General features: G+C 43.8%; 1 protein-coding gene across 1 annotated transcript in view; it reads right to left on the bottom strand.

Moving 5' to 3' along the window:
• Window positions 1-8,511: 8,511 nt before the first annotated feature.
• Window positions 8,512-22,259, bottom strand: part of fbrsl1 (fibrosin-like 1) — a gene marked incomplete in the record, with an annotated part of 266,368 nt that continues 252,620 nt past the window's right edge. Inside the window, 11 exon segments of the mRNA XM_035657907.1 lie at window positions 8,512-10,998; window positions 11,821-12,067; window positions 12,873-12,956; window positions 14,214-14,297; window positions 15,089-15,221; window positions 15,996-16,067; window positions 16,377-16,406; window positions 16,723-16,794; window positions 17,908-18,003; window positions 18,199-18,249; window positions 21,707-21,816. Coding sequence (XP_035513800.1) covers window positions 9,699-10,998; window positions 11,821-12,067; window positions 12,873-12,956; window positions 14,214-14,297; window positions 15,089-15,221; window positions 15,996-16,067; window positions 16,377-16,406; window positions 16,723-16,794; window positions 17,908-18,003; window positions 18,199-18,249; window positions 21,707-21,816 — 2,279 coding nt within the window.

The raw sequence follows: 22,259 nt of genomic DNA, 5'->3' as shown, positions 1-22,259 counted from the left end.
CACACACACACACACACGTCTACATACAAAGGTGTGCCATCCACGCAGAATACTTAAGGGAAATTATTATATTTTTAGTTGGCATTCAATGTTGAACACAGAATCCTCTGCAGATCCTCTGATAAGGTCACAACGGTAAATTGAATGCAGCTTATTGAATCCCACACCCATGCTGTCAATCAGCATTTCCTAATTGGATCAAAGATTACTTGTGGCAGCTGTATAAAACATCAAACGGGTAATTAAATGAAATAATGAGAAAATAAACCTTAATGTTGCCAAGAGGGAATGGAGGCGAGCTGAGGAACGTGATTCTGCTGTGCTCTCTGAAATTATCTCTCTCTGGCTCAGGCTAATTGCTGGAGGATGTCCTCTTAACTGAGTGTGAAAAGCTGTGTCTAATTACGGCAACATTAATCAGGCATTAGCATGTTATCACAAGGTTAACTTATCAGGAGGGGCCCAGAAGCAGCTGGAGGTGCCATTTACCCATGCTGCACTGGGCCAACTGGGCCACAAGGGGTAGTGCTTGTTCTTCCTATGAATCATTACTCAGCCCCCTTGAAGTCGAGAGCTGAAATCAAAGGCAACCATGTTGAGCTGCACTGAGTGAGCACTGTGGGTTTGAGATTCCTCAGTGTGGAATTGGAATGTCCAGAATCAATATCAGCTATTTCCTGCTCACTATGGGGCTGAAATTAGAACATTTGTCCTTGGGGGATTCAAATTTTTGGGTCATAATTTGTTAACATCTTACTTTGCACAGACATACCAAAGGAGAGATCTTCACCATACTCTGTATAAGGAATTACATGGACTGAAAGAATCTGCGAAATCAATGTCAAGCAATTGTGTGCTTGGTGGAGCAGTTGAGTCCAATGTAATGAAGATTGACTGGATGGTGATTGCATCCTAAATTACCCCACAAGTCAAATATGAATACAGACAAAACATCAGCCACCTCTGATTGTTAGGAAATATAAAATTTGTCACTGCCATAACCTTATCGAATTAGTATTTTTAGTTTAAATGTGCTTTTAAAAATGTGGCAAATGCATTGCTATAAGAATTTAAATTGTGTGTTTAGGCCCATTTTTGCAACATCTTTCTGAAAAATGTGCTAGACATAAAAGCAAAAAGGTATGTGCAATTTTGAGTCATCACATGCCAAATGACCTGCATGTGTGTAGATTAAAGGTCATTTCTGGCAGCAGTTTGGTCCTGTGCCCCGGCTTCATTACCAGCAGCTCCAGTGTAGTCTCATCAGGATTCCAGCAGGGCAGAGAAGCCGTACCTCCAGCAGCCCTGCCAAAGGCGCTCATTTGTCAGAGAGGCATGGAGATCACAGGCCGACAAATCTCCCACGTCTCCCAGACTGTCAAGCTCTTTGCCTGCATATCAAAGACAAAAGAACAGAGCCGGAGAGCAAGAGAGCAGAGCAGCCATTCTATTTAGAGACGGTCCGCCGTTTAAACCCCCCGAGCGTGCCCTTTGAAAACGCCTATTAGCCTGGGTGAGAGAGATTACAAGCAAATAAAATTACATTCATTGTGATATTTGATTTCATAATACCCCCAGAATTATAATTACACCGCACTCACACTTTTCATTTAAAAACCATTCGGCAACAACAAAGAATCAGAGATGGGAATGAGCAGGTTGTGCATCTAGCGAGTGAGTGCACATTATCAGGCCTGTTTCACTAGAAGTAACAATAATGGGAGAAGAATGGAGGCACTAATAAGAATGTAATCAGGTGAGAGAGTGGGATTTAATGATATGGAACGCAGAGCTTTATTCTCATCTGTCAGTCTTTTGGTGGAAGAAAATGCCCTGGTGTTACATTCTTCCCAGAGGCTGCAATATGGGAGCAGATTTTCTTTTTTAGAGGCCCACTTTTTACCCACCAACACAAGGGTTACAGCCCCCCACCAGATCTCAGCTGCAACCTGTGTATCTGTCAGGGTTGTACCAAAAACACAACGGTGTATTACATGGGGAATGCAGGCATATGCTGTCTGGCTTAAACCAACAAGCAGAGGGGAAGAGATAAGAGACATTCTTGGGCGGCACAGAAACGAGGCATGAGAAGGGCCAGCTTGATAGCAGTACTTGTTGTTCTGATGTGTTAAATAGCTGGCCTTCAACACCCCAATCAATCGCTGAGTGAGCCACTGTGTAGCCAAGGGTTGTGTGAGATAGCCAGATGGCTGAAGTCAATGGAGCTTTGCCTGGTCTCTTGTGTCACAAAGGGAGGATCGTGAATCTGGCCACACAGACTGGACAAAATACATGAACTCTTGCAGGCTGAACGTTTTCCTAGGTTGATAAGCTCAAATAGATGTTGTTTCAAAATGTATCACTGATTATGCCTCTGGGCTAATCAAAAACAGAAAAATAACAAGTCATTCCCAAAACATTTAACAACATAGTTGGCCTTGGGTGGCTATCGTGCACAGTTTTGTTTTGGCCTGTACGACTGGCTTGTCTGATGTGATAAGTATTAATGTAGATCTCACTGTGTGTAATGATGCCTACCAACCATAGCGTGGTACTCCTGCCATTTGACACAGGAAAGTGGGAGGCAGCCAATACACCAATGCGCATATACAAGAACGTCTGTGGGACAAGACAAGCATTTTGAATGTGCTCCAAGACCTCCAGAGGCCTGTGTTGACTAATCTGCAAACAATCCGCTCTGCAAGCCCCATTGCAAGTGGAAGAACAAGCCCCTTAAGCTGTGACATTAACGAACACAGCGAGATAAGATAGGGTTTGTTATCTTGGTGCATGGAACTCCTGCCCAGATAGGAGATAAGAGCCTTTCAAAGCATGTTTGCTGCCAGACAAATTTCCAAAGAAGCATGGGAGGCAAGCAAAGCCAGGCCTGGAATGCTGAGAAGCCTTGTTGAAGCCAGTCTCATGAAGAACATGATCCCCCTGCCCTTTTCCACCTTATTATAGCCTCCTTTGATATTTTGGTGAGTGAGGTTTATAAGTTGTTGATGACATAAATGCAGTAACACCAGTGGCCAGTCTATGCACAGGAGTGCGGACTTTCCTGTGCTGAGAGAAGCAATAAGAATCAAATATGCATCAAGAGAACGACCTCACACAGGGATGCTGAGTGCCATAAACCAAACTGAAAGAAACGGTAACTGCAGGTGCAGTGTACTAGAGCATTATTTTTATTGTTTTATATATTATTCACATCCTCAAGGGCAGTGAACTACCTTAAACAGTGTCTCCCTTTGATAGTGATGCCATACTGACTGACACAAACATTATGTTCCAGATAAACATTGTATGATTCAGCATATGGCATTGTTGCCTAATTGTTCGCCAACTCAGATTTATGATTTGTTGCCACTGAGTAACCTTGATGTTGACATAACTTGGTTGACCTACATTTCCATTTTCAACACAGACTTTTCCCCTGAAGGTTTTCAGGTATAAAAGTATGTTTAGTTTGCTTTGAAGGAAAAAATGGATTCAGAGGATGCAGTCAGAGATAATTTAAGGATGCAGGATTTATTTATCCATAATTAATCCTGGACAACCATGGCTGAGTTTGGAGTATCATTCACTATGTGATGCATTTACAGCCAGCATAAGAATAATTTCATCACTTTATTTTTACTGTGCAAGTTGCTTTAGTGACAGAAATGACTGAACTAATAATCAAAAGTTACTGACTCATTATTAATGACTTAGCTTGTATTTTATAGAACTCTTGAGGCCAGTAATAAAATGATAACTCTAAAAACTTAAATAACTTTTAAATTAAACTTTAAAGTTAGCTACTTTAAAATCTGCTATAAAATCTTTCAATGTAAGCAAAGACATTGAGTTGATTGAATTATAGCTAACTTTGAAGCTAGCTAATATTTCCAGTTAGTTAACTTTCCCAACCCAGTAGTGATGTGTTGTTCATGAACGAGTTGGCTCTATGAGCCAGCTTCTTTAAGTGAACAATGGGAGTCGGCTACAGTCTGAGCACCGATTTCATATTTCTTTCTTTCTTTTTATAAATCAGGCTGACATATGACAGAATAACAGGATAATCCCTATAATGTATTTAAGACTAAAACATCTCACTTTGATAATAACATTAAAACCCGAGCATGGTGAGACTTTGTTGTGCCAGTTGCCAACATACATAACATAATTCAATACTAATAAAACGTTTAATATGTGTAATGTTTTTTTAGGTTTTTTACATTACTGAAGGTATTTATACTAATCATAATGTAAAATTTTGGTATTCTGGAAATTATAAGGTTTAGTATAATTACATTGTATAGTATCTGTGAGTATATGTAGGCTTATATTATGAGCACACATACCAATCATAGGTGAAAACATTGCTATATTTGGCTGAATGATAAAAGCCAGAAGTGGTACTAAATGAAGAGCCGTTTGGGAGCTGAAAGAGCCGACTCTTATTGCTGAGCTGAGCCAAATGATCTGGCTCAATAAAAAGAGCCACAATTCCCATCACCACCATCCAGATTTTTCCTGCTGGTCCAGGGATTGAACCACGGTTACATGTACAGCTCCTGGTTTTGATTATACTTGATATACTATGATCTGACTGCAGGTATTGTTATCAACTTTTGATTATCATAAATAATATCATATATATATTCCTGCAAACTGTGTCCACTTGATACAAACTGAAATGTGCCCTCCCCTAAAAAAGACTGATTTGTTTCCTAAAATTAAAAATTTTACAAGGGAAGCATTTGGTATCTTCAATACCACACACACACAACCAAGTAGGACTACGTTTGTTGCTTAGATCATTAGGCCCCCGAAAGGGGTATATATTTAATAATGAGTCCTAATACTAAAAGTAACTGTATCTGTTAATTACATCTAATCTAAAAAACATAGCTCAATTATTGGTAATTTATGAAATCGCACCAAACAAAAACCACCCTTATTACTCATTAAAGGTCAAAACAGATGCAGTGCTGTTGCTGGTTTAGAGTACTGGTGGTCGTATTCCAACCTGAGCCCTGGCTCTTAGTGAACACTGACAGTTTAGTATTTAAGCTCTGCGTTTATAGTAGAGGGCTAGCATGGTTTTATGTGGAAAGATAGGATGTTTTATTTTTAAATGTGTTATTAATTCATAGCCTGTAAAAACAACCTTTTTGTCAATTTCATAATTTCATATTGGAAAGGAAATCCTCACACATGGATGCCAAGAGCTAGGTGTTGCGTTTCTGCCAGCGTCAAACTGAATAAATGCTTATGAATATGCCCACACCACCAGAGGGGATGGACTAAATCGTAATTCTCATTCTGCGGCTTGGAAAAACTTCCGCCTTCCCGGATGCCAAGCGGCTCTGAGGCGATCCCAGTGATGAGCCAAGGAACGCTCTGCTAACTGAGCTCTGGAGAAATACGGTCACGGCAAGATCCATATTCAAATAAACTTCACTCTTGGCCCGTGCACACAAGCCATGTTGTCACCAGCTGGCAGTGCCTCTCACCGCCCCTTCAAATACTGAGCCACTTTTGATTAACGTCTCTACGGCTAATCATGTGCATTGGCTGTGCCAAATTGGACGAGCCACGTATGGCCTCCATTTGCCTTGAAATCTCTTATTTTTTTAAACTCATTCGAAGCATTTGAGAGCCTCCCTTTACACCACCCACCCCTCCCTTAAGTCTTCTCTTGTCTAGTGCCCATACATAGAACAGAGAGGGTGGTGTGGCGGCACAGTGCCATCCTGTGGGTCCCTGAATGAGAGGACTATCGCTGCCAGATGCACCCAGCTGCATAAATGTTATTCATTTTTATGGCTTGTGTACATAATATGGCCAGTGTGGGAGATTGTGAGGTTCCACTAAAGCCTGGAAAAATCCTCAAAATTGAATCAAAGTGGAAAACTTATTTTGGCTGGTGGCTGTTCTGGACCTCCTCCTTTTCCATCTCCCTTAATTCTCTTCTACTCCTCCCTGTCTCACATCGTGCTCTCTGAGGTTCCTCTGTGAGTGATTTACAATATATTCTTTCTCCTAGGCTGCTTTGGCTGGTCTTCTTGCTCAGCCATCTTGGTGGTGGAGTGAGACAGCCGGAATATTTGTCATAGGTCCAGAGGTGCAAAGACATTAGACAGCACTTTGTCACCAGGGTCCGGAATTCACACCATTTGGCTGTTTCCAAGTCAGCTCCTTAACCGCTGACTGGCCTGTTTTCTGTCAGCTGCCGCTCTGTTGACATTGAGGGCTAAAAAAAGATGGCAACATGGAAGGATGTATGCTGCTAGCCTTTTTAGGTGGTCAAAACAACATGCAGTCTACAAAGAGCGCCGTGACAGGGATCCAAAGCCAAAGCTCTTGACTTGGTGCACTCTCCCTCAGTTCACAGTTCAGATATAGTTTAGTGGTTTAGAATGGCTCTCGTCAGGGTTTGCTAACCCCCGCAGAGAGATGGCTTGAACTCCGAGCAGAGCCATGGTCTCCCAAATCACCAGGCCCAGCTGAAGCCCCAGCAATCCAAATGCGATCATGGCGGGGGCCTCCCGTCTCATTACCAATCTCCATTTCAAACCAGCCTTCAAATGGGAACTAATGCATTAACTCTCGCTGAGGGAAAAGTCTAGGGAGCCACTATATAGCTGCTCAAAAACGCTTTCATACATGTTTTATCAGCGGGGGAAGAGTGAGCAAGAGAGAAAAGGAGCTTGGACCGAACCATTCATTTGTTGCCCATCTTATTAGCTTGGCACTGTGTTATTAGCTGCCATTGTGCTCTATAAAAGCCCCTCAGGCCTGTCCCACTGTTCGCTGAATCTGGGGTGAGCTCTGTGCCAAGTACTTTTTGGAGGTATTTGAGACCATGAAAATTCAATCCCAAACCCTCAGCATTGAGGTTTCTCACAGATAAATGAAGAGGATTAGTGGAACAATAAAACAATGTCTTACCTCAGATACCACCGTATCCTATTAATTGGGATTATAGTGGTGAAATGTGTAAAAAAAACCAACAACCCACAATCTTGTATCACAGTTGCTTTTTTGTGACAAGCTGCTATATGAAGGCCTGTCACTGTAACAATGTTCCATCAAATAGGAAATGTGTTCCAAATTATGAACAAGTAAATACAAAAAATCATGAACAATCCCAGCCCCCCCCCCCCCCCCCAATAGCTGTAGAAAAGAGCTGACAATTGCAGAACCTGTAATAATCCACCTTGGGTTGGATATGCTAGGCAATGTGTCAATTGATTCCTATCTGATGATGGACTGTGTGCTGAAATAAATTGACCTTGCCAGACGATGAGTGAAATTGATGGAGCTTTTCATCTCCGGAGGGCCGTTCCACACTCAGCCATAAAATGGATAGAGCACAGGACAGTGATTGAGTCGGGGGGAAATATAAGGTGTGTGTTTTTCTTCTACCAAAGCTTGCTTGGTAAATAATAGTTACAGGAAAAATCACTATGCGGTAACAAGTACAGGGGTTAAGTACCTGTTGTTGACTAGATGATTAGGACTAAAAGCACACAGCGCTAAAGTGAAGCTGGCCACTGACAGATGCTACCCGTCGGAGGAATATGTGGCTCAATTACTGGGAGCCTAAATTGAAAGTGATAGTGATTTAAGTCTTCCCAATACGCCAGCCCTATTCTGGCAAACAGTCTTTTCAAGGAGCCCTTTTAAAAAACCCTGCTGGAGTGTGTGAGACACAGGAGCGCCATTGATTTTCAATAACATCCCCTAATGACCTGGCCACGGTTTGATCCACGCTGTCATTATGGGCTGATACCATGGGACAGGATTGGTGGGTCTCACGGCACACAGCAGCGATGAGTAGTCGGGGCATTATCAGGATGAATTGGCCGTCTCTGGACAGGCGGCAAGCACAGCCGAGGTCTTGTCAATAACAGGATGGGGCGCCTCAGGGCTCCCTCCGCAGCCCACTCCATAGCGCCTTCCGGTCTCATTAGAAAAGCAGATGAGTGGTGTGCATGAGGAGAGGAGGCTTATGAGAAGAAAGAGAAAGAGAGCCTCTCCTCTACCATCCGATAGCCTGCCTCCCAGGCATTGCTCCTCTTAATGAGTCCAGACCGCGGGTCAATATGCCGCTGGGCTGCCAGTCAATACCGGTTACCTGCAACACAAACACTCAAAACCTGCTTTCATACGAAATCAATGTCCTATTAGTCCCTACCTATATTGCCTTGGCCCAATCTCATCGATCCCCTCTAAAGAGCTCTGCAGTCCATGTATGACAGATGATGGTCAAATGATCTGATGGCTTAGGCTACTATGGCAGCCAAGTCTGTTACCTTTATGATTTTAAAGTAATAGCTTGATATCAGATGAGCAAATACTCTGATGATCTAATGCTGAAAACTGTGGCAAAAGCATTATTGGCAAACCTATCAACCTCACATCAGCATTCCACTCAGCAGGTTTGGCTTACAGACAAATTCAGTACTTGTAGTCAGTACTGACAGTGAGCACTAGTATGAAAAACAAGCAACAAATGTATGACATTAGGTCCAAACTTTATTCCGTACATTTTAAACCATGAATGTTCATTTTCATTTTTTTGCACGCCTAAAACTCTACTTGTTTTGTATACAAGAGTCTAAGAAAAACAACTGCACAACACCACAAGGTTGACAGAGAAAGTCCTTTTGCTGCCCACTAAAAAGTGTCCTTCTTTTCTGTCTGGGGCTGGTCCAGTTTGTGACTTGGAAGTCTTTTAATAATTCCATCATTATTTCATTGATAATATAAACATGTGTTAATCCAAGTTTCTCTCTGTTTCACCAGTATCGTCTGCTCCCTCCACGCGATCTCTTCATTAGGGTGCTGTGTGCTGCTTTGCATAGATTGCAGATGATCCTTCTAGGCCCCCTTACAACACCCTCCTGTCATACTTCCCGTCAATTGGCCAGGCTTGTCTGTTGCCATGATATTCAACAGGGAAGTGACTCCCCATGTTTCATTTAATTTTGTTTTTCTAGAAATGGTTAAAAAGACTAATAAATTTACACAGTAATTTTGCAGCGAAGGAATATCAACAAGATATTTACATCAGTTTTCTTTACAGAGACTGAACAAAGACCTCATAATATATATTTATCTGCATATCTCAAAGGCAAAACAAATTAACAAAAAAAATTGGTAATGTAACATTGTACATTGTCATCATTGAGGATATCCTGGTACCATGAGGTTAAATTACTGAAGGTTGAAACCAAAATCCAGTCTTTACAGTGTGTCATAATGGATATGTCTCACAATCAACTGGGATAAATATTGTAAAAGCTGTGACTAATGCACAAAATACATAAAATTCATAGAAATGATATCTATACATGGAACAAGGATAGGAAATGTACAAACTCATTTCAGGACCTCTCTTTTCGCACAAAGCTGAAAAAAGGTATTGGATTAATATATTAATAATTATCAAATATTTAAGTCGGATATAAACATACACATATTTGTGTTCTCTTTACCGACATTATTCAACCTCCAGTCCACTAAAAATAAAGTCATGGCATGTGCTTAATCAGCCTTACACACCTTTACTTTGTACAATCATACCCTTTCCCTTAGGGAGTTTTGCTCTTCTCGGGTGAAGAGCAGTGCATTTTGTTCACAAGAAGATTTCAGATTAGGGGAGTGAGTGCGTCTAGTAAGACTTTGTGCACTTTTCTAAGAAGCTACCGAGCCTCTACCTCTTTGGGGTTGCGAGATGGGGAGTAGTCCCGTGGGTCCTGGGTGGTGAGGGGGGTAGTCCTCCTGGGTGAGGCTGGCCTGGCACTGCCGGCTGGCACGAGGGGCGGGGGTGCACTGAGTGCAGCAGTGGGGGGTGTTCTGTTCAAAGGGCCGTTGTGACCTGTGGAGGGGCTGAGTCTAGGGTAGGGCATGCCGCCTAGGTGGGGCATAAAGGGGGGCATGTGGGGTAGATGGCCCTCCATGGGGGACTGATGCAGCTGATGGAGGCGGGCTCTGTCCAGCTCCTCCCTCAGGTGGAGGCGCTCTCGCTCCTCTGCCTGCTGTCTCATCCTCTCATGCTCCCTGCGCACCTCCAACAGGTGCTCGTGGTGAGAGTAGTCGTGAGCCTCCCTCTCGCGGTAGGCTCGTTCCTGCTCGTACACACTGGGGAAACGATGTCCTTGCTCGGCCCTGAGCTGGAAGTCCATGCGCCGCTGCAGGTCCAGGCTGCGATAGGCCTCTCTAATTGGGTCCCAAGGGAAGGCAGGGTGGGGCAGGCGCTCTCTTCCTGCCAGGGGGCTCACTCCCATGAAAGGAGCCATGCGAGCACGGTCTAGCACATTGAGGCTGCCCATCTGGGGCATGGCACTCATGGAAATGGGCAGAGAGTGTGTCATGGGGACACCATGCATGCCAGGTGCTGGGATGTCACTGCCACGTGGTGAGGGAAGAGGGGGCTGCTGAGACAAAGGTGGGTGGTGGTGATGCGGGTTTGCAGGTTGGCTCATGTGAGCAGGAAGAGCTTGGGCTGGCGGTTGGGGGGCAGGCTCGGAACTCACCACCATGACCTCCTGCTCCTCCTTCCTCTCCTCCTTAATCTTCATGTCATTTTTAACCTTGTGAAGGAGCTCAGCAGGTGGGGGCTCTTTCCTCTCGCTGTCCTTGAGTGTAGGTGGGGGACCGCCTGCCATCTTCATGCCCTGCTCATTGATCACTCCCTTGGAGTATGGAGAAGGAGAACGTTGAGCGGGTTTGATGGAGTCTTCTGAGGATCTCCTCTCCAGCATCTCCTTGCCAGGCGAGCGGCTCTCCTTCACCTTCACGTCAGCCAGTGTGGAAGACTCTCTGTGGCGCTCCAGCAGCTCCTTCTCTGCCTCACGGACCCGGTCTACACTGCCAGTGTGATGTCGACCCGAATCACTGGAGTTCTGGCTGTTCGAGCGAATCAGGTTGCTGATCTGGTAGCTGACTGGTGCAGAGGCTGGAGATGAACGGTTGGAGTGGCGGTTGCGATCCACAGAATCCCTGTAATGACATAATGGTAAGAGCCAGTTAAGACAAGCATCATGTAGGTGGGTTGGCATAAGTTTCCCAAAACAAATCTGACTTATAATTCTGTTCAAAAATACAGGTTACCCTACTCTTGTCTCCCCCTGATAATGATTACTGCTTTTACATTTGAAAGTAAACCTGTGTTTCTTTTGGTAGAACATCATCCTCAGAGATCCTTCCAATTAATTTTTGACAGATAGCTTTTCTCACAGCTGCCTGTTGCCTGTTTGATTTGTGTTTCCTTGTTAGATCCATGAATTCAATTTATCTCAGTTCCACGGATACTACTAATGGACTGGAGAATTGTCACATTTTATATTTGTCTTTAACAGTTAATCTTTCCATCTCCAGAGCTAATTTGGGGGATTCAAGTGTTTTTGTTCTGTCCAAAGATAATTTAATCATCTTGTACATATGGTAATGCTAACTGTAAAGGGATCCTTATTGTGGCCATGTCTTTAGAGTTGCAATCATGTATTTGAGTAGCTTTGTTATCTGTTTGCAAGTATTCACAATTTCTGTGTTTTACATTTGTTGCGAGTGAGATTACTTTAACCGTAATTACAACAAATAAATCTAAGTTATCCTGTTAGGGGAATCACATGATGCTTTGAAACAATACATTGAAGTGAAGTCCTGGTTCGAATGTTGAATTGTGATGAAAGCAAAAATAAGGGTAATTGCATTACTGCAGAAATATTATTTTTCACTAACTGAAACTGAAAGCTAATATCCTCTAAATAATACCTACATAACAATACATAAAAGGTTTATTTGCATCTGCCTTAAACTCACCTGTCTTTATCCTTCTCCTCTTTACTGATGGACGGGTCTCTTTTCTCTCTTTCCCGTTCTCTTTCTCTCTCTCTCTCATGGCTGTTGGCTGAGCTGCTCCTCTCTGCGTCTGCGGTTTTCGGCCACTGTGGCGGAGTGGGGAAAGACGGCGGGGTGCGTCGAAGTCTGTTCCAGGTGTCGTGGTGGGGGCTGCCAAACGTGGGCAGTCCTCCTGGCCCCTCCTTGGTGCCAAACATATTGTTGGACCCTGGAGGGAAGGGGAAGAAAGGCGTGGGACCCACTGTAAGTTAATTGGGCACAAAACCTTCTTGAGGACACATAAGATGAGAAAGACTCGACAACAAAAGCTGCTTTTGTCTTTGTCTCTGGAGATTCTCTCACTGAAGCTGTTTGAAAGAGTTAGAGGTTAATGGCTCCCCCCACCAGAGAAAAAAACTACTCATTTGCTTTTGGACTAAAGGGCTTTCCCCCCTCCCTTTTTTTTGAGCTGGATGAACAGGGGAGACTCACTTGCCCTCTGGAGTTGAGGGCTGTGAAAAGCCAAGGGAGACCTTAGCATTCCACAGCATGTCTATTCCAATCACATCCATTTTCACAACAGGGTGACCGATTTGGCACACAAAAATAGGAGGGATGAAGAGAAAGAGAGAAAGGCATAGAGAGAAGGATGTAGGGGGGGAAGAGAAAGCCCTCCATGGTGGTGCAGAAGGGGCTTGTCAAATAATTAATTGATGAACTGCCACCAAACAGCGGACCTGAGAGTGCCTGTTGGCAGCAGCGCAGCCAGATTAAAGCCAGGCTGTTGGGGACATGGTTGGTGGATGAAGTGGAGGCAGGGAGGAGGTTTGCTGTGGTGTGTTGTACTGCCTAGTTGGGCTTCCCTGGGCTATGGCTGTTTTGACACAGAAACTAGAGCTAAGTGTCTTGAATTTTTTTTCCTCCCCTCCTGGCTCTCCCTGTGGTCTAACGCTGCCCTGCTCTGTTCTGTTACTGGCCATAGGGGCCAGATTGAAGGGGGGAGCGGTGGAGGAGGAGAGGGGGCCAGCGCTTACCAAGCGAGGGGTTGCCTAATCCTCCGAAGGCACTGCTTGAAAGGTTGCCGAGGCCGCCAAAGGAACTGGAGCGACTGAAAGGATCTGTAAAATGCCAAACAGGGATTAGCAAAAGGGGGGGCTGGCTAGCGGTGCTCACCCCAACACCAACCCGTTCCACTCGGCTTTTCTCTTACAAGCGAGCTGTGGTTTTTTTAGCGCTGCCGCCCTAGCCCTCTGCCTGGTAATCCTGCAGTAGCCAGGTCACTTGGATGCTGGATTCACTGCCACTAACTGGAGTGGAGTGTCTCTGACCTTGCTGGGGCTAATGGAACAACGCTGCTTGATGGGGAAATTAGTTTTGAGTTGCTGGAGCTGAGATGGAAATAGTGTGTGGTAGGACAGGGGAACTGGAGGCTGTAAAAATTAGGCTAGACAGACCACAATGATTTAACTGGAGAATCAGTGTCTGATGGGCTCCGCTGACGCACACTAGAGCCTTCAAATTTATAGGAATAGCACAAATATTTACCCAGAGAAGTCAGTGAATAACATTCATCAACTCTTAATTTGCAGTCCCATTTTAATTCAGCAAAAATCCATCAGGAAATGCGGAACTTCTCAACAGATTAGGGTTTAAGGATTTTCAGCTCTGCGGCTTGTTGATATATCAGAAAAGACAACAATTGCGAAATCTCCTCTGCCTCACACATGAATTCCCCGGACAGGAAAAAAAAATAATAGTTCGCTAAATCTTTCCCCTCAGTGCACCATGTATTCATAAGCACAAAATGGATTGACTCAAGGGCTTATTCCATGAAATCAACTTGCCACTCTGAACCCACACAGTGTCTCAGATAGAATGGAGGAAAATAAATGAATGCATAAAAAAATAAATGCACAAATAAGTCCAACAACACTATCTACCTTCCATTCTTCATGTGAACTACAAAATCAACTTTGCAAGCATGTAGAAAATAGTGTTGTGTATGCTGCTGCTCTGCATATTGGTTGTCTAAACAAATGAGGGGAGACTGAATACTAGGCTAGCTATGTTATTGAAGGCTGTGTTATGAAACATACTGTCTGATTATGTGATGGCTACACTCTCCATTACCATGAACTCTGAATGTACTCAAGGAATGCCGCAACCCACTGACTACAGTGGCCAGCTGGACTCCATATTAACATTCAAATGAACCTGAGATGAAAATTAGAAATATCTAGGCTTTAAATTACCCTTGGTGGCTTGTAATGTGTTTAAAACATGAGGCAAGAGAGAGAGAGAGTGAGGGAGAGAGAGAGTGAGAGAAAGAGGAGGAGATAAATGTCTAAAAAAAAATTGAACATGGAGTTACTTACACTTACCTGCCAAATGGCTAGGAGGCAGGAAGCCGCTGGGGTGGGGGGCGGGGCCGTATGGAGAGGGAGCTGGGTGGCCAGAGCCTATCAGAACAGACAGGATATAACAGTGTTATTATTATCCAATCAGACAGTTATACATTCTCTAATTAATCATGCAGAGATAAACCGAAATTATTCTCCATCCAAAACAATCACAATCCTGACCCCTGTGATTAGCCAGGACTAAAAATGGAAATGTGAGTAAATATCAACAAGTATTTTTCTGCAACAGCATCACAAACCTGTTGAATATATATGTGAGTTAGAGATGGCTGGGTAATGCAATTGAGCAAATTAGCTTTTATTTGAGCTGTTGCATGTTTGTGTGTGAATCTATAGTGGCTTATTGAGGTCACTTCCTGACTGTGCAACAAGCTGGCCTCTTTCACAAAACACTGTTACCATCACCCATATTCCATGAATTGTTAATGAATGAACCAATTACAGGAGTGCCTCTGACACACCACTGCATAATTACCAGTCAAAGGCCGTTCGCCTCTTTGTTGCCCTCCAACGCAGGGCAAATCAGTCAATTACCTAACCAAGAGTCATCCATATTCATAGACATATCTGACTCCCTTTACTGGCAAAACATTTGCTACAAAAGCTCTATAATTAAGTGAACATTACATGAGAGGAGAGAAAAAAATGATGCCATTTCATTACAGTGGTGGAGGAATAATTTCAAAATGTGGCTATAAATGCTCATTTGCATAAAGACAAAACTGGCATCAGAATGATTTGAGAATGGGATCATTTGAGTGTTTTCAAATGATTTGTCTTTGAGGGTTCAGTTCAGTTCTCTCCTCTGGGCACTGGGAGACCCTACTGACCTGTGGAAGAGAAGAGGGGTCGTGCCAGGTCATGGGGGTACGGGAACCCAGGGAAGACTCCTGGAGCTGGGGGTCGACTGAACAGGTCCAGCTTCCCATTCATGTCTAGTTTGTGAGGATCCAGCTGCATTTGCTGTAGTCGAGAGAGGCAGAGAAAAGGAGAGGGAAACAGACAAAGAAAATTAGGTCGGTAGACAACAGTACCACACATTTCCAACGGCAGAGTGAGAGGGATTTACCCTCGGCTACACTGGGTGAGAGATCAGAGAAGGACAGATACATCAACAAAGGCTCCATGTCTCCAATCCAACTGTGTTATAACAAATATATGTAAGCTGATTAGGGACACTAAATCCTTGGTAACAGGGTTCAAGGCCCAAGAAGAACTGACACCACCGGGCCAGTGGCATTAGCAGAGGATCTCCATGGCGAGGCCACACCGTCCTCCGTCAGTAAGAGGAGTATTTGCAGACAAGCATTTTTTGTCCTGTTGCATTTAGGTCAATAAAACTATTACGTCAACTGCTAATTCAGTCACCTGAGTGCTATAATTGTGTCAATTTATGATTTGCCCCTTTTTCTTTAAGCAGAGTGAGCCATGCATAAGGCCTTATGCTTAGGAAGTGTAACCTTCTTACTGTATTTTTGAGAATGTGGTATTTTTAGGACATATTTTTGTTGGATTTCCGATCGTTATTAACTTTTACAGCCTTCTGTTTCTTTTTTGTAATCTGCCTTTTCCCACCCACATGGTCTCTCTGAATCCAGTAACAAGATTATAGATCATTTTACAAGCAAAAATCCAACTATGACATGATCAGCCCTACTTACTCCATTAGCAATACACTTTATCTGGTTTTAAATGACAGCAAGATTCCTGCAAGACATCATTATCCATCTCACGCACCTTCATTTTCTGCTGGTGGTGGTAGATCTGCCATGCGATCTGGACATGCACTGCGCACCACTTGCCAGGTTTCTAAAAATTTAGAGAGAAACTGAGGTTAGCCTGCTGGCTTTGATATAGGGAGCTAAAAATGGATTCTGGCATTGAGATTTTCTGGCCAAACTACAAAGTGGGAACTCGTCAGAATTTTCAACCAGGCAACGGATTAAGAAAATCTAACCCTGAATTTAGCCCAATAGAGACCTCAAAGCTAACCTTAAATGCAGCCAAAACCCTGCATTTCCTTGATCAGAAATTGTTGAAGAATTTGCAGTTTTAGACTTTGTGGCCTGGCCAGAGAGATGAAACATTTAACAAAAGATGCACAACGCGACCACTTACCCTAACAGATGTCCTGAATGGATCTGTTATCTGTATGGACAAACAGACAATCATTATCACCAACAACAAAGATAAGTAGCCAAAATGTGCAGTTCTGCAGAGCTCAAAAATCACCAGTGTTGGGAGGCAGTTCACACTGGGACTTTCCATTCTAAAAAATGCACATCCTTACTTTTTGGCACTTGGTTAAATGTGTCCATAGAGATGCATGAGGAGAAATACTGTGTCTCATAAAATGCAAATACATGCATTAAAGTCTCTCTGAGACACATACTGCATGTGTGGCTTTCACCAGAAGGAGCAGAGCGGGAGAGATTCGTTCGGATGCTATCGGCTTGATGCTTACCCGTGGATCCTTCTGTAGGAGTGTGTGAGGTACTGCTCCAGGACGTGCCGCTACATCGATGGGATTAGATGCCTAACAGAGAGAGAGACACAAAGGGAAAGAGATATGTGGTGATCAACCAGATTTACAGTAGTTAAAACATTTATAGATTTAAGAAAGAAACTATAGCATACACAAAACTTTAGCAGGTAATTTAATCCCATATACCCCATTAATTGTAATTTTTTCCCTTTGAGAATTATAACCCTAACTTTCACTCCCACTATCTTAGTGTTCTCACACGCAATGTAGATATACAGTAGAACAACTCAGCACTGATGTCAGTGTCATGGTTTCAAAACCACGGAGATCCTGTAGCTAGTGATGCCAGCATCACTCCAACCTTATATCGTCCTTCAGTAGCACTATAGCACACTAATCCTCAACAACTGCTACTGTATGGCTGACGTCAGTAGATAAAACTGCAATAATGCTTCAGGCCCTGAGCTTTGCCACAGTAACACATCTCTGATCTCTCCGATCTCCACTTTAAGTCTTTGGAGCGCAAGTGCCTAGATCAGCCTTATTAATCCATCCCTACTGTACATCAGGGATATGAGGATGCTGCAGCGTGACCTGGGTCACCAGCCCCCACAAACAAATACACATCCCAAGCCCTCCCCCCACAAGCTCCTCTCCAAGAATACTTAGCAGGGGCTTTGGAGGCATAAGACTGTTCCTTGAACCATCTGGAGGGGCCTTTGACAAAAGGGCCCCTCCATGACGGAGCCCCCTGGGAATAGGGCCAGCGGATTTAGGCCAGCTTTGATTGGTGGCTTACACCGGGTCACAGCCGCTGGGCATCTGCCAGACAGACTCACACCCTCCCACCCCTTCCCATCCCTTGTATCCCCACCGCCGCTGCATCTTCTCTCCTTTGCTTTCCAAAGCAGACAGGCATCGCTTTCTTATCTTTGGCATGACCTGTCCCAGCTCAGGTCAGCACAAAGCTGACCCTGGTTCAGGTCCAGTTAAGAAAAAAAAAGTGAACTTGCATTTAGAAATTTCGGTTTTCCTAGTGTGTGCTATAAGTGAGTTTTTGCTTCAGTTGTGTAGAAGCTTATGTGATTTATTTTGTGCCCGTGCTTCCTTTAATTCTCTGCCTGTTTGTAGATCGTGGGTTGAGGGTAGGGATGTGGGGCTGACCTTGGGCTGGAAGGCTCCTTGCAGCGAGCTGAAGGGTCCTGAGTGTGGGAGCAGCGGGGGCATGCCTGGCATGGTGGGGGGATAGGAGGGGAAGAACTGGGGAGAGAAGAGGAAGGATGGAAGACACAAAAAGACACATAACAGAATCATACAGAGATACATACAGGACTCAAGCATAATGTACACGCAAAACCACAGCCACACTAAATGCTGTCACGGCAACATTCAAATATGTAAAATATTTGATTTGCCAAATGCAAATAACAAATTCAAATAAAAAAAAAAACTCACGTTTGAATGTCTGATGAATGGATTGTCCAGTTTGGGGGTGTATTTGTCGAACTGGAAGAGATAGGAAAGAAAAGAATTAGAAAGAAAAAGCCCACAAAATGATCTACTTTACCAAAATCCTTCATGCAAAAGCTTTCTTTAATAATAACGTCTCATTATTTTTACATCACAAAAACAAAACACATGATCAACATCTGTAACTGGTAATAAGCAGGGTTTTGATCCAGAATAATAAGCCCTAGAGTAAAGCAGCTGGCTTGCACCGGTCATGGGTTTACTTAAACTGCATGGTCAGATAGGCAGTTAAATTACTAACAATACGACCGCTTTAGCAGACTGCCAAGATGAAGACAGCCTGCATGATTTTCCAATTGAGCATACAGACGTTGGGCGTGGAGGCCCGGCTTGGGAATCAGACCATTTTAAAACCAGACCAGTTGTTTCTATTCACTGGAAAATTTGTAGAAATGTGAATCTAATTGCTTTTGACTGCTATGGCTTCTATTTTTATTTTTTTTTTTACAATGAGACTTGATGGTATAGATGAGAGCGGAGTACGTGGAGACATACAGCTTGATTTGGGTGGTACAAAACCAGACTACAAAAGGGATTTAGTCAAAAAACAGGCCTCTTCTCTGTGCGTAAAATCATGGAAAGAACATATAGAGCATCCTGTGTGTCTGTCTTTTATGATTGAAACTGAATCGAGTAGATGACATTTGCAATGGTAAGATGCTAATTCAGGACATCTCAGCATGAAACTGATGTAACCTTGAGATGCTGAATTGATGTGAAGAAGCAGAGCTTATGCCTACCACAACGATCTCAATTGGAATTTACCTTAAAAAAACTATGTCCTGATCATGTCCTGAACACATGGGAATCTAGTCAGTAAGCTGAGAAGGAGCGGAGGGAGGAAGAGAACCGAGAAGGTTGCCCCATGTATGAATGGGGACTTTGTACGTCTGTTCACAAGCCAATACTGGCTCTCTATTTTGAAACAGGCTAATTACAAGTGACAGTAACTTATTCCTATTCCGCAAATACACAAACCATTTGCAGGTACTTTTTGCGAGTGTTTTCACAAAGCTCTCTTGGCAGGCGCAGACGTTTTGGGTTTACATAAAACAGGAAAATGAGTGGGTATGAATCAGTGTTTCTGTGTGTGCGCGTGTGCAACGACACGGGTGGTTGAGGGGGGAGCGGGTGCGGGGTTGGCTAGGCTGCTGGTGGAGACACAGAGTTTGGGTCAGGGGCCCTCTGTTGAAGCAGGGCCATTCACATCTGCACGCAAAATGGCCGCAGCGGCAGTGATGGTGTTGGCGGCCTTGTTTGTGGGCGATAATGGGCCCAAATCAAAGACAGACAGCCTACTGAGAGGAAACGCCGAGCCAGCTTCCGAGCTCATTAAACAGCTCCTCTGCATTTCTGAAGGCGCGGCCTGTTTAATGTCTGACACTGGGAGAGGGAATTTGGCCGCTTTACGGCCTTGTAGAGAAAAAAAAACTGAAAAAAACAAAACTCTTGCCCTTGTAATTTATGGTGCCTGTCACAGTTTTAGAGTAAACAGCTTTGGCTAATTAAAGCTTAATATTTCATCTTATAACAATTAAGGATATTCCTTGTCCAAAGACATGGCAGGGGCAAGGGGGCGGGGTAGAAAAGACACTTGGTGCTGCCATTTGGCAAGCCAGCTGCTTGAGGGCGTTGAACAATAAACAAAAATAGAGGCTTCATAATTTCATTAATTACAACCATTAGCCAAGGACTGTTACATAGTTGAAATGACATGGAGCGTCTAGTGAGCAGTAGAAAATAAAAGAGAGTGAGAGAGAGAGAAAGAGAGCGAGAGAGAAAGAAAGAGGCTGCACAACTGAGCCATACTTGGTTTGCCTTTTCATGACAATACAGTAAAAACAACCACAACATCATTATTACTCCTGCCTCTCTAAGCAAGCACCAAAGAGAAGAAAAACAGCATTATTACTGAGGGTAGGAAGGGAGGGGGAAAGGCATACATTAAGTAACAACACAGTTTCAATTAAAAGGAAAAAAAACAAGACATTAATGGCAGTCTCAAATTCCATTGTAACAACACAACAAGAGATGGGGGCATGTACATCACGGGCTACATAATGGCAGCATTAGTGAGATGAGGAAAATCGTCTCTTTCATCTTCAAAGACAGGACTGTGTGCTGTATATAATTCCTACCATGTCAGGAATGAACAGCAGACCAGATAACGGCATAGCCTTTAGTCTTATCTGAGACTGTGCCATAAATACCAGAGCTTTGATTTCTAATGTACAGGATGGGATAATCTTGGGGCAGGGCCTTAACGGGACCACAGAGGTCATGACACAATGGATTGGATCTATTAGACTAACGCCAAAAAGCTATACATTTCTGAATTGACTGTCAGAGATTGAAATGATGGATGTATAGTCATAACCTTTTTTCCTCTGTACTAATCTTAGAGCTAGTGTTAGACACCCCCACCTCCAGACTTAATGGAAGTCAAAGCAGGGAAGCAATTACAAACATTATCAAAACAGTTTTGCAGTGATGTCATCCTTGCTTCATTCACAATGAAGTCATTTGACCGACTGCAAGGCTTTGAGTTTGTCATTGGCAAGTACGGTTGCCTTTGAATTGTGCACACACACACACACACACACACACATACGTGGCAAGGAACTTTCACACAAATATACAAGTCTGCAGGAATACATTTATTCACACACGCGCACACACACAGACAGATCTTTTTGACGGCGCCTTTGTTGCTCTTTGTGAACAGGCAAATGAAAACATTCAAAACCATTTAAAACACAGCCATATGCAAACAATTGAAAAGCCTGCCTTTAGGCAATGGCCCTTTTTTGATCTTCAGCAAACACTGAACAGCAAAATCTATTTCAAAGTTAAAAAGGAGGTGAATAATTTAAATTAAATTTGTAACACTGGCCTGCTGACGCACCACGTGTCAGAAAAAGGGCCTCTATGAAAAGTGATACATAATGAGGATGTACAATTTTATAAATAATTTCCCTATGGATGAAGAAGTTGCAAAGCATGAAAATATATCTGTGCCTGGTCGGGTTTGACCAACCTGAGCAGCAACTAGCACGTAGCTGGACGGACTAGGAGATGTACCATAGGGTATGTGTGTGTGTGTGTGGGTGTGTGTGTGTAAATGGAGGTGGCAGCCAGTGGGTCATATCTGCCCAGCATTTCTCTTTATTACGGTGGAACAGATGTGATGCTCCCAGCTTTTCACCAGCTCTCAGACTTTAGTAGCAGGACAGTATGCAAAAATCTAAGAGCAAAATTCAAACTGAATCAGTGTCATATTTTTTTTGAAGGGAGGGGTTCCTACAGCTACGGGACGTATTTGGTGAATTTTGGGGTAAAGAAAAAAAGGGAGGAATTGATTGAAGAGGAGGTTGGGAGGGGTGACAGTTGGGTGGGTGGGAAGTTATGGGAGCTTTTTGTTACTTATCCTCACATTTCTGGCTTGGGTACGCACCATGGGGGGTGCGGTGGGCGGGGTGAGGATGGCGGCCGGGGGCAGACTGGCGGGAAAGGGCGTGAAGGTGTGCTGGTGGGTGTGTTGGTATACCATTGTTTGACTATCTAAACAATCATGTATTGCCACCTCATTCGGGATTCTGATTGGCACATTGTCACAGGCAACTCTCTTACCACCACCAATGAGTCCCCACGTAGAAAACCCTCACAGCATGAGCTGGAGAAACAGAGAATGCCAGGTGACTATTTTCTTTCTTCTTTCTACCCTTGTTGTGAAGACTGACTGGGCGCCCGTGCCTTTTTTTTCTTGTGTCCCCCTTCCCTCTCCCCACCCTTTTTTTCTTTCTTTTTTTTTTTTTTTGGTTTTCCTCGCTCTCCTTTCTTGCAGAGCATGACCTCCTGAGGCAGGAGCTGAACAACCGCTTCCTGGTTCAGAGTTCAGGCGGGGCCGGGGGCGTCCGCCTCGCCGCTGGCCCCGCGCGTCCTTGAGGGGCCGAGTTTCACCAACACCAGCACATGCACCAGCCACC

Source organism: Morone saxatilis, unplaced genomic scaffold, assembly GCF_004916995.1.
Source record: "Morone saxatilis isolate NCDOM2014 unplaced genomic scaffold, NCSU_SB_2.0 Contig16, whole genome shotgun sequence".
In the NCBI taxonomy this organism is placed as follows: Eukaryota; Metazoa; Chordata; class Actinopteri; family Moronidae; genus Morone; species Morone saxatilis.
The sequence above is the reverse complement of the archived record's forward strand: the minus strand, read 5'-3'. Positions and strand labels throughout refer to the sequence as shown.